At 44.8% G+C, this 12,515-nt stretch overlaps 1 protein-coding gene across 2 annotated transcripts in view; it reads left to right on the top strand.

The window, feature by feature from the left end:
• The window catches only part of uxs1 (UDP-glucuronate decarboxylase 1), a 121,403-nt gene that overhangs the window by 12,204 nt on the left and 96,684 nt on the right, over positions 1-12,515 (top strand). For both annotated transcript variants that reach the window (XR_010462706.1, XM_029644360.2), the window contains exons 3-4: positions 8,285-8,333; positions 9,420-9,463. Coding sequence is in view for 1 of the 2 variants with exons in the window: in XM_029644360.2 (XP_029500220.2) it covers positions 8,285-8,333; positions 9,420-9,463 (93 nt within the window). In the remaining variant the exon portion in view is untranslated. The remainder of the gene's footprint in view (positions 1-8,284; positions 8,334-9,419; positions 9,464-12,515) is intronic.

Genomic DNA, 12,515 nt, shown 5'->3' with positions numbered 1-12,515 from the left:
ATATATATATATATATAAGTCTCAACAACCCAGGACTGTAAGGGAGTTATACTATATATATATATATAAGTCTCAACAACCCAGGACTGTAAGGGAGTTATACTATATATATATATATATATATATATATAAGTCTCAACAACCCAGGACTGTAAGGGAGTTATACTATATATATATATATATATAAGTCTCAACAACCCAGGACTGTAAGGGGAGTTATACTATATATATATATATAAGTCTCAACAACCAGGACTGTAAGGACTGTCAACAACCCAGGGAGTTATACTATATATATATATATAAGTCTCAACAACCCAGGACTGTAAGGGAGTTATACTATATATATATATATATAAGTCTCAACAACCCAGGACTGTTCGGGAGTTATACTAAGTCTCAACAATCTTTTTTTTACGTTAGATGGACTGCACCAAAAGCACTTTAAATGATTTTTATCCTGGATGCTAGTGTTCATGTTTTGATTATTATAGCTTGTAATCGGGGTTGGATTTAGACTGTAAACAGAACATGAGTTGGCTTAGCTAGCCAATTAACCATGTTACATCACTGAGTTGGCTTGGCTAGCCAATTAACCATGTTACATCACTGAGTTGGTTTAGCTAGCCAATTAACCATGTTACATCACTGAGTTGGCTTAGCTAGCCAATTAACCATGTTACATCACTGAGTTAGCCAATTAACCATGTTACATCTTAGCTAGCCAATTAACCATGTTACATCACTGAGTTGGCTTAGCTAGCCAATTAACCATGTTACATCACTGAGTTGGCTTAGCTAGCCAATTAACCATGTTACATCACTGAGTTGGCTTAGCTAGCCAATTAACCATGTTACATCACTGAGTTGGCTTAGCTAGCCAATTAACCATGTTACATCACTGAGTTGGCTTAGCTAGCCAATTAACCATGTTACATCACTGAGTTGGCTTAGCTAGCCAATTAACCATGTTACATCACTGAGTTGGCTTAGCTAGCCAATTAACCATGTTACATCACTGAGTTGGCTTAGCTAGCCAATTAACCATGTTACATCACTGAGTTGGCTTAGCTAGCCAATTAACCATGTTACATCACTGAGTTGGCTTAGCTAGCCAATTAACCATGTTACATCACTGAGTTGGCTTAGCTAGCCAATTAACCATGTTACATCACTGAGTTGGCTTAGCTAGCCAATTAACCATGTTACATCACTGAGTTGGCTTAGCTAGCCAATTAACCATGTTACATCACTGAGTTGGCTTAGCTAGCCAATTAACCATGTTACATCACTGAGTTGGCTTAGCTAGCCAATTAACCATGTTACATCACTGAGTTGGCTTAGCTAGCCAATTAACCATGTTACATCACTGAGTTGGCTTAGCCAATTAACCATGTTACGTCACTGCCAATTAACCATGTTACATCACTGAGTTGGCTTAGCTAGCCAATTAACCATGTTACATCACTGAGTTGGCTTAGCTAGCCAATTAACCATGTTACATCACTGAGTTGGCTTAGCTAGCCAATTAACCATGTTACATCACTGAGTTGGCTTAGCTAGCCAATTAACCATGTTACATCACTGAGTTGGCTTAGCTAGCCAATTAACCATGTTACATCACTGAGTTGGCTTAGCTAGCCAATTAACCATGTTACATCACTGAGTTGGCTTAGCTAGCCAATTAACCATGTTACATCACTGAGTTGGCTTAGCTAGCCAATTAACCATGTTACATCACTGAGTTGGCTTAGCTAGCCAATTAACCATGTTACATCACTGAGTTGGCTTAGCTAGCCAATTAACCATGTTACATCACTGAGTTGGCTTAGCTAGCCAATTAACCATGTTACATCACTGAGTTGGCTTAGCTAGCCAATTAACATCATGTTACATCACTGAGTTGGCTTAGCTAGCCAATTAACCATGTTACATCACTGAGTTGGCTTAGCTAGCCAATTAACCATGTTACATCACTGAGTTGGCTTAGCTAGCCAATTAACCATGTTACATCACTGAGTTGGCTTAGCTAGCCAATTAACCATGTTACATCACTGAGTTGGCTTAGCTAGCCAATTAACCATGTTACATCACTGAGTTGGCTTGGCTAGCCAATTAACCATGTTACATCACTGAGTTGGCTTAGCTAGCCAATTAACCATGTTACATCACTGAGTTGGCTTAGCTAGCCAATGTTACATCACCAGTTGGCTTATCACTGTTACATCACTGAGTTGGCTTAGCTAGCCAATTAACCATGTTACATCACTGAGTTGGCTTAGCTAGCCAATTAACCATGTTACATCACTGAGTTGGCTTAGCTAGCCAATGTTACATCCATGTTACATCACTGAGTTGGCTTAGCTAGCCAATTAACCATGTTACATCACTGAGTTGGCTTAGCTAGCCAATTAACCATGTTACATCACTGAGTTGGCTTAGCTAGCCAATTAACCATGTTACATCACTGAGTTGGCTTAGCTAGCCAATTAACCATGTTACATCACTGAGTTGGCTAACTAGCCAATTAACCATGTTACATCACTGAGTTGGCTTAGCTAGCCAATTAACCATATCCTGATGTTACAGCCAATTAACTGAGTTGGCTTAGCTAGCCAATTAACCATGTTACATCACTGAGTTGGCTTAGCTAGCCAATTAACCATGTTACATCACTGAGTTGGCTTGGCTAGCCAATTAACCATGTTACATCACTGAGTTGGCTTAGCTAGCCAATTAACCATGTTACATCACTGAGTTGGCTTAACTAGCCAATTAACCATGTTACATCACTGAGTTGGCTTAGCTAGCCAATTAACCATGTTACATCACTGAGTTGGCTTAACTAGCCAATTAACCATGTTACATCACTGAGTTGGCTTAGCTAGCCAATTAACCATGTTACATCACTGAGTTGGCTTAGCTAGCCAATTAACCATGTTACATCACTGAGTTGGCTTAGCTAGCCAATTAACCATGTTACATCACTGAGTTGGCTTAGCTAGCCAATTAACCATGTTACATCACTGAGTTGGCTTAGCTAGCCAATTAACCATGTTACATCACTGAGTTGGCTTAGCTAGCCAATTAACCATGTTACATCACTGAGTTGGCTTAGCTAGCCAATTAACCATGTTACATCACTGAGTTGGCTTAGCTAGCCAATTAACCATGTTACATCACTGAGTTGGCTTAGCTAGCCAATTAACCATGTTACATCACTGAGTTGGCTTAGCTAGCCAATTAACCATGTTACATCACTGAGTTGGCTTAGCTAGCCAATTAACCATGTTACATCACTGAGTTGGCTTAGCCAATTAACCATGTTACATCACTGAGTTGGCTTAGCCAATTAACCATGTTACATCACTGAGTTGGCTTAGCTAGCCAATTAACCATGTTACATCACTGAGTTGGCTTAGCTAGCCAATTAACCATGTTACATCACTGAGTTGGCTTAGCTAGCCAATTAACCATGTTACATCACTGAGTTGGCTTAGCTAGCCAATTAACCATGTTACATCACTGAGTTGGCTAACTAGCCAATTAACCATGTTACATCACTGAGTTGGCTTAGCTAGCCAATTAACCATGTTACATCACTGAGTTGGCTTAGCTAGCCAATTAACCATGTTACATCACTGAGTTGGCTTAGCTAGCCAATTAACCATGTTACATCACTGAGTTGGCTTAGCTAGCCAATTAACCATGTTACATCACTGAGTTGGCTTAGCTAGCCAATTAACCATGTTACATCACTGAGTTGGCTTAGCTAGCCAATTAACCATGTTACATCACTGAGTTGGCTTAGCTAGCCAATTAACCATGTTAATCACTGAGTTGGCTTAGCTAGCCAATTAACCATGTTACATCACTGAGTTGGTTGCTAGCATGTTACATCACTGAGTTAGCCAATTAACCATGTTACATCACTGAGTTGGCTTAGCTAGCCAATTAACCATGTTACATCACTGAGTTGGCTTAGCTAGCCAATTAACCATGTTACATCACTGAGTTGGCTTAGCTAGCCAATTAACCATGTTACATCACTGAGTTGGCTTAACTAGCCAATTAACCATGTTACATCACTGAGTTGGCTTAGCTAGCCAATTAACCATGTTACATCACTGAGTTGGCTTAGCTAGCCAATTAACCATGTTACATCACTGAGTTGGCTTAGCTAGCCAATTAACCATGTTACATCACTGAGTTGGCTTAGCTAGCCAATTAACCATGTTACATCACTGAGTTGGCTTAGCTAGCCAATTAACCATGTTACATCACTGAGTTGGCTTAGCTAGCCAATTAACCATGTTACATCACTGAGTTGGCTTAGCTAGCCAATTAACCATGTTACATCACTGAGTTGGCTAACTAGCCAATTAACCATGTTACATCACTGAGTTGGCTTAGCTAGCCAATTAACCATGTTACATCACTGAGTTGGCTTAGCTAGCCAATTAACCATGTTACATCACTGAGTTGGCTAACTAGCCAATTAACCATGTTACATCACTGAGTTGGCTTAGCTAGCCAATTAACCATGTTACATCACTGAGTTGGCTTAGCTAGCCAATTAACCATGTTACATCACTGAGTTGGCTAACTAGCCAATTAACCATGTTACATCACTGAGTTGGCTTAGCTAGCCAATTAACCATGTTACATCACTGAGTTGGCTTAGCTAGCCAATTAACCATGTTACATCACTGAGTTGGCTTAGCTAGCCAATTAACCATGTTACATCACTGAGTTGGCTTAGCTAGCCAATTAACCATGTTACATCACTGAGTTGGCTAACTAGCCAATTAACCATGTTACATCACTGAGTTGGCTTAGCTAGCCAATTAACCATGTTACGTCACTGAGTTGGCTTAGCTAGCCAATTAACCATGTTACGTCACTGAGTTGGCTTAGCTAGCCAATTGACCATGTTACATCACTGAGTTGGCTTAGCTAGCCAATTGACCATGTTACGTCACTGAGTTGGCTTAGCTAGCCAATTAACCATGTTACATCACTGAGTTGGCTTAGCTAGCCAATTAACCATGTTACATCACTGAGTTGGCTTAGCTAGCCAATTAACCATGTTACATCACTGAGTTGGCTTAGCTAGCCAATTAACCATGTTACATCACTGAGTTGGCTTAGCTAGCCAATTAACCATGTTACATCACTGAGTTGGCTTAGCTAGCCAATTAACCATGTTACATCACTGAGTTGGCTTAGCTAGCCAATTAACCATGTTACATCACTGAGTTGGCTTAGCTAGCCAATTAACCATGTTACATCACTGAGTTGGCTTAGCTAGCCAATTAACCATGTTACATCACTGAGTTGGCTTAGCTAGCCAATTAACCATGTTACATCACTGAGTTGGTTGTTGATGTGAGCAACCAGGTGAGCTACTGTTTGATATATAAATGGAGCAACCATGTAGGACCAGCAGTGCAGATGATATAACTAGGGGTGTAGAAAGCACACGCGGGGATGCACTCTAGGTTTCCCTGTTTTTCTGTCTAATGTTCTCTATCTCTGTCTCACTGTGGGTCTCTCGCTCTTTCTCTCAGTCTCTATCTCCTTCTCCTGATCCATGTGCGTTCATAGCCTTTCTGTGTGTGTGTGTGTATTATGTGTGTCTGATTCTTAGGTGTGTCTGTGGGTCGGTCCGAAGTCAGGGATGGAAAGTTGCACTGTCATGCCGAGGGGAGGGTGATGTGGGTCTTTCACTGTGATTGTTTTGACATGGGCCTGTTGCTGTGATCATCTTACCGCCACCCTGGCAGTCAAGATTCCTGACCGCAGTCAAATTCCACGTGACCTTTGAGTCACTGTAATCTCCTCTTATGCACTCTGGACTTGTGTTGGTAGCACCCAACTTGCTAACGACCGTCAGGTTGCTAATGGCCTGGTACTCAGGGCTCTATTTTCCCTCTAACCACTCTGAAATCAATGGAAATACAATGGAAAATCACATGAAACACTTATCATCAAAACAGTATAATGCTTTTAAAACCTTTACTGTGATGATCAATTTGAAGAGGTTGAAACCGTTATTGTGGATGTTGTTTCAAAGCCTAACACAGCAAAATAGACAGCTCTTTCAAAAGTGATGACTAATTCAAACACCCATATGCATGTTAGAGCTTCTTCATAGGCTTATACACTGGGTGTACAAAAGGAATTGTCTGAAGAGCTCCGTTCTCCAGATCTGTGCCTCGACACAATCCTGTCTCGGAGCTCTACGGACAATTCCTTCGACCTCATGGCTTGGTTTTTGCTCTGACATGCACTGTCAACTGTGGGACCTTTATATAGACAGGTGTGTGCCTTTCCAAATCATGTCCAATCAATTGAATTTAACACAGGTGGAATCCAATCAAGTTGTAGAAACATCTCAAGGATGATCAATGGATAAAAGATGCACCTGAGCTAAATTTGGAGTCTCATGGCAAAGGGTCTGAATAGTTACAGTGTCTTGCAAAAGTATTCACACCTTGGCTTTTTCCCTATTTTGTTGCATTACAACCTGTAATTTAAGTGTATTTTTATTTTTATTTCATGTAACAAAATAGTCCAAACATTGAAATGTCTTGGAATGGCCTAGTCAAAGCCCAGACCTCAATCCAATTGAGAATCTGTGGTATGACTTAAATATTGCTGTACACCAGCGGAACCCATCCAACTTGAAGGAGCTGGAGCAGTTCTGCCTTGATGTGCCAAGCTTATAGAGACATACCCCAAGAGACTTGCAGCTGTCATTGCTGCAAAAGGTGTCTCTACAAACTATTGGCTTTGAGGGGTGAATAGTTATGCACGCTCAAGTGTTCTGTTTTTTTGTTGTTGTCTCATTTCTTGTTTGTTTCACAATAAAACATATTTTGCGTGGTAGGCATGTTGTGTAAATCAAATGATACAAACCCCCCAAAAATATATATATTTTAATTCCAGGTTGTAAGACAACAAAATAGGAAAAATGCCAAGGGGGTGAATACTTTCGCAAGCCATTGTATGTAAATAAGGTATCTTTTTATTTTGAATACATCGCTTTTGTCATTATGGGGGTAAGTGTATCGATTGCTGATTATTTATGTGGCTGTAACGTAATGTGGGAAAAAGGAAAGGAAGGGGGGGACAGAGGGAGAGAAAGAGGGGATTGGAGGGAGAGAAAGAGGGGGATTGGAGGGAGAGAAAGAGGGGATTGGAGGGAGAGAAAGAGGGGGATTGGAGGGAGAGAAAGAGGGGGATTGGAGGGAGATTGGAGGGAGAGAGAGTGGGATTGGAGGGAGAGAGAGTGGGATTGGAGGGAGAGAGAGTGGGATTGGAGGGAGAGAAAGGGGGATTGGAGGGAGAGAAAGAGGGGGATTGGAGGGAGAGAGAGTGTGATTGGAGGGAGAGAGAGTGTGATTGGAGGGAGAGAGAGGGGGATTGGAGGGAGAGAAAGAGTGGGATTGGAGGGAGAGAAAGAGAGTGGGATTGGAGGGAGAGAAAGAAAGAGTGGGATTGGAGGGAGAGAAAGAGTGGGATTGGAGGGAGAGAAAGAGTGGGATTGGAGTGGGATTGGAGGGAGAGAAAGAGTGGGATTGGAGGGAGAGAAAGAGTGGGATTGGAGGGAGAGAAAGAGGGGGATTGGAGGGAGAGAGAGGGGGATTGGAGGGAGAGAAAGAGGGGGATTGGAGGGGGATGAGGGGTGGAGGGAGCAAATGATACAATATAGGGAATGAGAGGAAGTGGAGGAGTAAAGGGGGGTGGACAGACAACCAGACACAGACAGACGGGGGGTGGTGGAGGAGTGGGGGACAGACAGACAACCAGACACAGACAGACTGGGGTGGAGGAGGTAGACAACCAGACACAGACAGACTGGGGAGAGGAGGTGGAGGAGTGGGGGACAGATAGACAACCAGACACAGACAGACGGGGGGTGGAGGAGTGGGGGACAGACAGACAACCAGACACAGACAGACGGGGGTGGAGGAGGTAGACAACAGACACAGACAGACGGGGGTGGAGGAGTGGGGGACAGACAGACAACCAGACACAGACAGACGGGGGTGGAGGAGTGGGGGACAGACAGACAACCAGACACAGACAGACGGGGGTGGAGGAGTGGGGGACAGACAGACAACCAGACACAGACAGACGGGGGTGGAGGAGTGGGGGACAGATAGACATATGGAGGCAGCGTGGGTACCTAAAAGTGGGCTTCCTGTGGTGAGCTATTGACTCTGGGCTGAAGTGATTAGAGTTTCATTCGTGCCTCACTGTATGTCTATCTCTCTAGATCCATACAGGAACATGGAGAGATGAAGATTGAGGAAAGGATTGACGAGGTGAGTTCTCTCTTCCTCACTGTTTTTCCCATCATGCAATGTATGATCAATATGAATAATATGTCCCCAGCACAAAATCCTCCGTCCAACAGTGTACACACACACACACACACACACACACACACACAGTGTACACACACACACTGACATGACTCTGTGTGTGTGAAGGCATTTTAATTCATACTCCCAGTCAGAGGCCTGACACCTGAGGTGTTCAAACATCTTGCCACTTTTCTGGTTGTGCTGCGAAGTTCAGTTTTTATCCTCTTTATCTGTCTCTTTGTTATATTTACCCTGAAGGCCCAAACACCCGCTGAGGTAGAGCTGTAAATGATGCAGACAGACTGACATGCCCAATTGGAGGCATTACTGATGATGATTTAGAGCAGGAATGGATGTCTGGAGACGACTCCTCCTGGCAGGCCACACTGTGCTTCTGTTCCAGCTCAGCACTAAACACACCTGATTCTAGTTGTCCTGTATACTGGACACTGTGTCACCCTGGGATGTGTTTAGCGATGTGTGCGGTTTGTTACTACAAGCGTTACTACAAGGTAGTGAATATGGATTGGCTATGTGTGGGAGAGAGAGAATTATCAGTCTGTTACTGAATGGCATCTTTATCTCTGTCAATTTCCTCATTAGAATAGGGCTCTTTTGTATCTTACGGTTCAAAGTGTCTCTGAAGACTAATTTCTGGGTGTCTGCGCAGGCTTTTATCCAGGGTGACATTTCTCCCCAGACACACTGATCTCTGATTAGACATCTCACGCCAATAGGGGGGGTGTTGTTGTCTGGGAATGTAACAAGCAAAACTGTGTGCGTGTGTGTGAGTGTACAATGCAAGCTTAAGGGAATACAACAAACTAAATGATTGATGTGTCACTTAGTCTTGTCGTCGGGTGCGTTTGTAAACTCGACAGGCAAAACAGTTCCACATGACATCACTCCTCAGCAGATGAGCATTACCTTTACACTGTGTGTGTGTCCTTACAGCAGGATAATACCATTGTAACACATTATCCCTGCAGGATCAGTCTTATCTGTCTTTATATTCTTCTCTCTATCTGTCTCTCTTTCTCACAGGCAGTTGCTCCCCTCAGAGAGAAGATCCGGGATCTGGAGCTGAGGTATGTCTGTTTCATCACACACCTGCAAACAAACACACATACACACAAACGCAAGTAAACAAACACACACACATTAAATCAAATGTTATTGGTCACATACACTTATTTATCAGATGTTATTGTGGGTGTAGCGAAGTGCTTGAGTTCCTAGCTCCAACAGTGAAATAATATCTGGCAATTCACAACAATGCACAAATCTAAAAGTAAAAGAATGGAATAAAGAAATATATAAATATTAGGACGAGCAATGTCAGGACGGCATTGACTAGAATACAGAAGAATACAGTACACACACACACACACACACACACACACACACATGCAGAGTTAATCTCCCAGCAGTGGAATGCTTATTCATACCTGGTCTGCTGTGCTGCAGATGCTCCATATCTTACACAGGCAATCTACAGTTCAAACAATAATAATGCAGAACACCCCGCCTCAGTTTTGGTAAACAGCTATTATAATATTTCATATATAGTAATACATAAATGGAGCTATGGGTGTCTCCGAGAGAGAGGGACTGTGTCTCCGAGAGAGAGAGGGACTGTGTCTCCGAGAGAGAGGGACTGTGTCTCCGAGAGAGAGAGGGACTGTGTCTCCGAGAGAGAGAGGGACTGTGTCTCCGAGAGAGAGAGAGAGAGAGGGACTGTGTCTCCGAGAGAGAGAGAGAGAGGGACTGTGTCTCCGAGAGAGGGACTGTGTCTCCGAGAGAGAGAGAGAGAGAGAGGGACTGTGTCTCCGAGAGAGAGAGAGAGAGGGACTGTGTCTCCGAGAGAGAGAGAGAGAGGGACTGTGTCTCCGAGAGAGAGAGAGAGAGAGAGGGACTGTGTCTCCGAGAGAGAGAGAGAGAGAGAGAGAGAGGGACTGTGTCTCCGAGAGAGAGAGAGAGGGACTGTGTCTCCGAGAGAGAGAGGGAGAGAGAGAGAGGACTGTGTCTCCGAGAGAGAGAGAGAGGGACTGTGTCTCCGAGAGAGAGAGAGAGAGAGAGAGGGACTGTGTCTCCGAGAGAGAGAGAGAGGGACTGTGTCTCCGAGAGAGAGAGAGAGGGACTGTGTCTCCGAGAGAGAGAGAGAGGGACTGTGTCTCCGAGAGAGGGACTGTGTCTCCGAGAGAGAGAGAGAGAGGGACTGTGTCTCCGAGAGAGAGGGACTGTGAGAGAGGACTGTGTCTCCGAGAGAGAGAGAGAGGGAGAGAGGGACTGTGTCTCCGAGAGAGGGAGAGAGAGGGACTGTGTCTCCGAGAGAGAGAGAGAGAGGGACTGTGTCTCCGAGAGAGAGAGAGGAGAGAGAGGGACTGTGTCTCCGAGAGAGAGAGAGGGACTGTGTCTCCGAGAGAGGGACTGTGTCTCCGAGAGAGAGAGAGAGAGGGACTGTGTCTCCGAGAGAGAGAGAGAGAGGGACTGTGTCTCCGAGAGAGAGAGAGAGAGGGACTGTGTCTCCGAGAGAGAGAGAGAGAGGGACTGTGTCTCCGAGAGAGAGAGAGAGGGACTGTGTCTCCGAGAGAGAGAGAGGGACTGTGTCTCCGAGAGAGAGAGAGAGGGACTGTGTCTCCCGAGAGAGAGAGAGGGACTGTGTCTCCGAGAGAGGGACTGTGTCTCCGAGAGAGAGAGAGAGAGAGAGGGACTGTGTCTCCGAGAGAGAGAGAGAGAGAGGGACTGTGTCTCCGAGAGAGAGAGAGAGGGACTGTGTCTCCGAGAGAGAGAGAGAGAGAGGGACTGTGTCTCCGAGAGAGAGAGAGAGAGAGGGACTGTGTCTCCGAGAGAGAGAGAGAGAGAGAGAGAGGGAGGGACTGTGTCTCCGAGAGAGAGAGAGAGAGAGAGGGACTGTGTCTCCGAGAGAGAGAGAGAGAGAGAGGGACTGTGTCTCCGAGAGAGAGAGAGAGAGAGGGACTGTGTCTCCGAGAGAGAGAGAGGAGAGAGAGAGGGACTGTGTCTCGAGAGAGAGAGAGAGAGAGAGGGACTGTGTCTCCGAGAGAGAGAGAGAGAGAGAGAGGGACTGTGTCTCCGAGAGAGAGAGAGAGAGAGAGGGACTGTGTCTCCGAGAGAGAGAGAGAGAGAGAGAGAGGGACTGTGTCTCCGAGAGAGAGAGAGAGAGAGAGAGAGGGACTGTGTCTCCGAGAGAGAGAGAGAGAGAGAGGGACTGTGTCTCCGAGAGAGAGAGAGAGGGACTGTGTCTCAGAGAGAGAGAGGGACTGTGTCTCAGAGAGAGAGAGGGACTGTGTGTGTGTGTGTGTGTGTGTGTGTGTGTGTGAGAGAGAGGGTGTGTGTGAGAGAGAGGGTGTGTGTGTGTGTCAGAGAGGGTGTGTGTGTGTCAGAGAGGGTGTGTGTGTGTGTCAGAGAGGGTGTGTGTGTGTGTCAGAGAGGGTGTATGTGTCTGAGACACTGGAGGTGGCAGAACGGAGTGGTTGGGGTGTAGGATTTGAGCATAGCCTGAAGGTAGGGAGGGTCAGTTTCTCTTGCACCGTGGTCTTGTTGTGGATGTGAGCTTGAACTGGTAGCCAGTGGAGTGTGCAGAGTGACATGGGGTTACTTTGTAAGGTTGAACACCAGGCAGGCTGTCGCGTTCTGGATAAGTTGCAGAGGTTTGATGGCACAAGGTAGCTCAGGGAGCCCAGCCAACAGAGAGCTGCAATAGTTTAGACGGGAGTTGACCAAATCTGCGCCGCTTCCTGTGTGAGGTAGGGTCCTACTCTGCGGCTGTTGTAGAGCATAAACCTGCAGGAGCAAGTCACAGCTTTGATGTTTGCAGAGAATGACAGGGTGTTGCATTTCGCTACACTCGCAATAACATCTGCTAACCATGTGTATGTGAACAATGAAATTTGATTTGTTGTCCAGAGCCCAATGTTCTGTTTCTTTAGAGAGAAATCGGATCATTCACGAGAGAAATCAAATCAAGAACTATGTAAGAGAGTTGTAGTTTTCATAAAGCAAAATATTCAACCTAGCTCATTGCAGAAACGTGGTAATTAACTACAATGACCATAATCCATTGCGCCCATTCTTTCAGGCTCGGACAGAGACTTTTACAACTACAACGTTAGGTTTGAT

The sequence above is a fragment of the Oncorhynchus nerka genome, linkage group LG3 (assembly GCF_034236695.1).
Source record: "Oncorhynchus nerka isolate Pitt River linkage group LG3, Oner_Uvic_2.0, whole genome shotgun sequence".
NCBI lineage: Eukaryota > Metazoa > Chordata > Actinopteri > Salmoniformes > Salmonidae > Oncorhynchus > Oncorhynchus nerka.
Note: the sequence above shows the minus strand (reverse complement) of the source record. Positions and strands in the feature narration are given on the sequence as shown.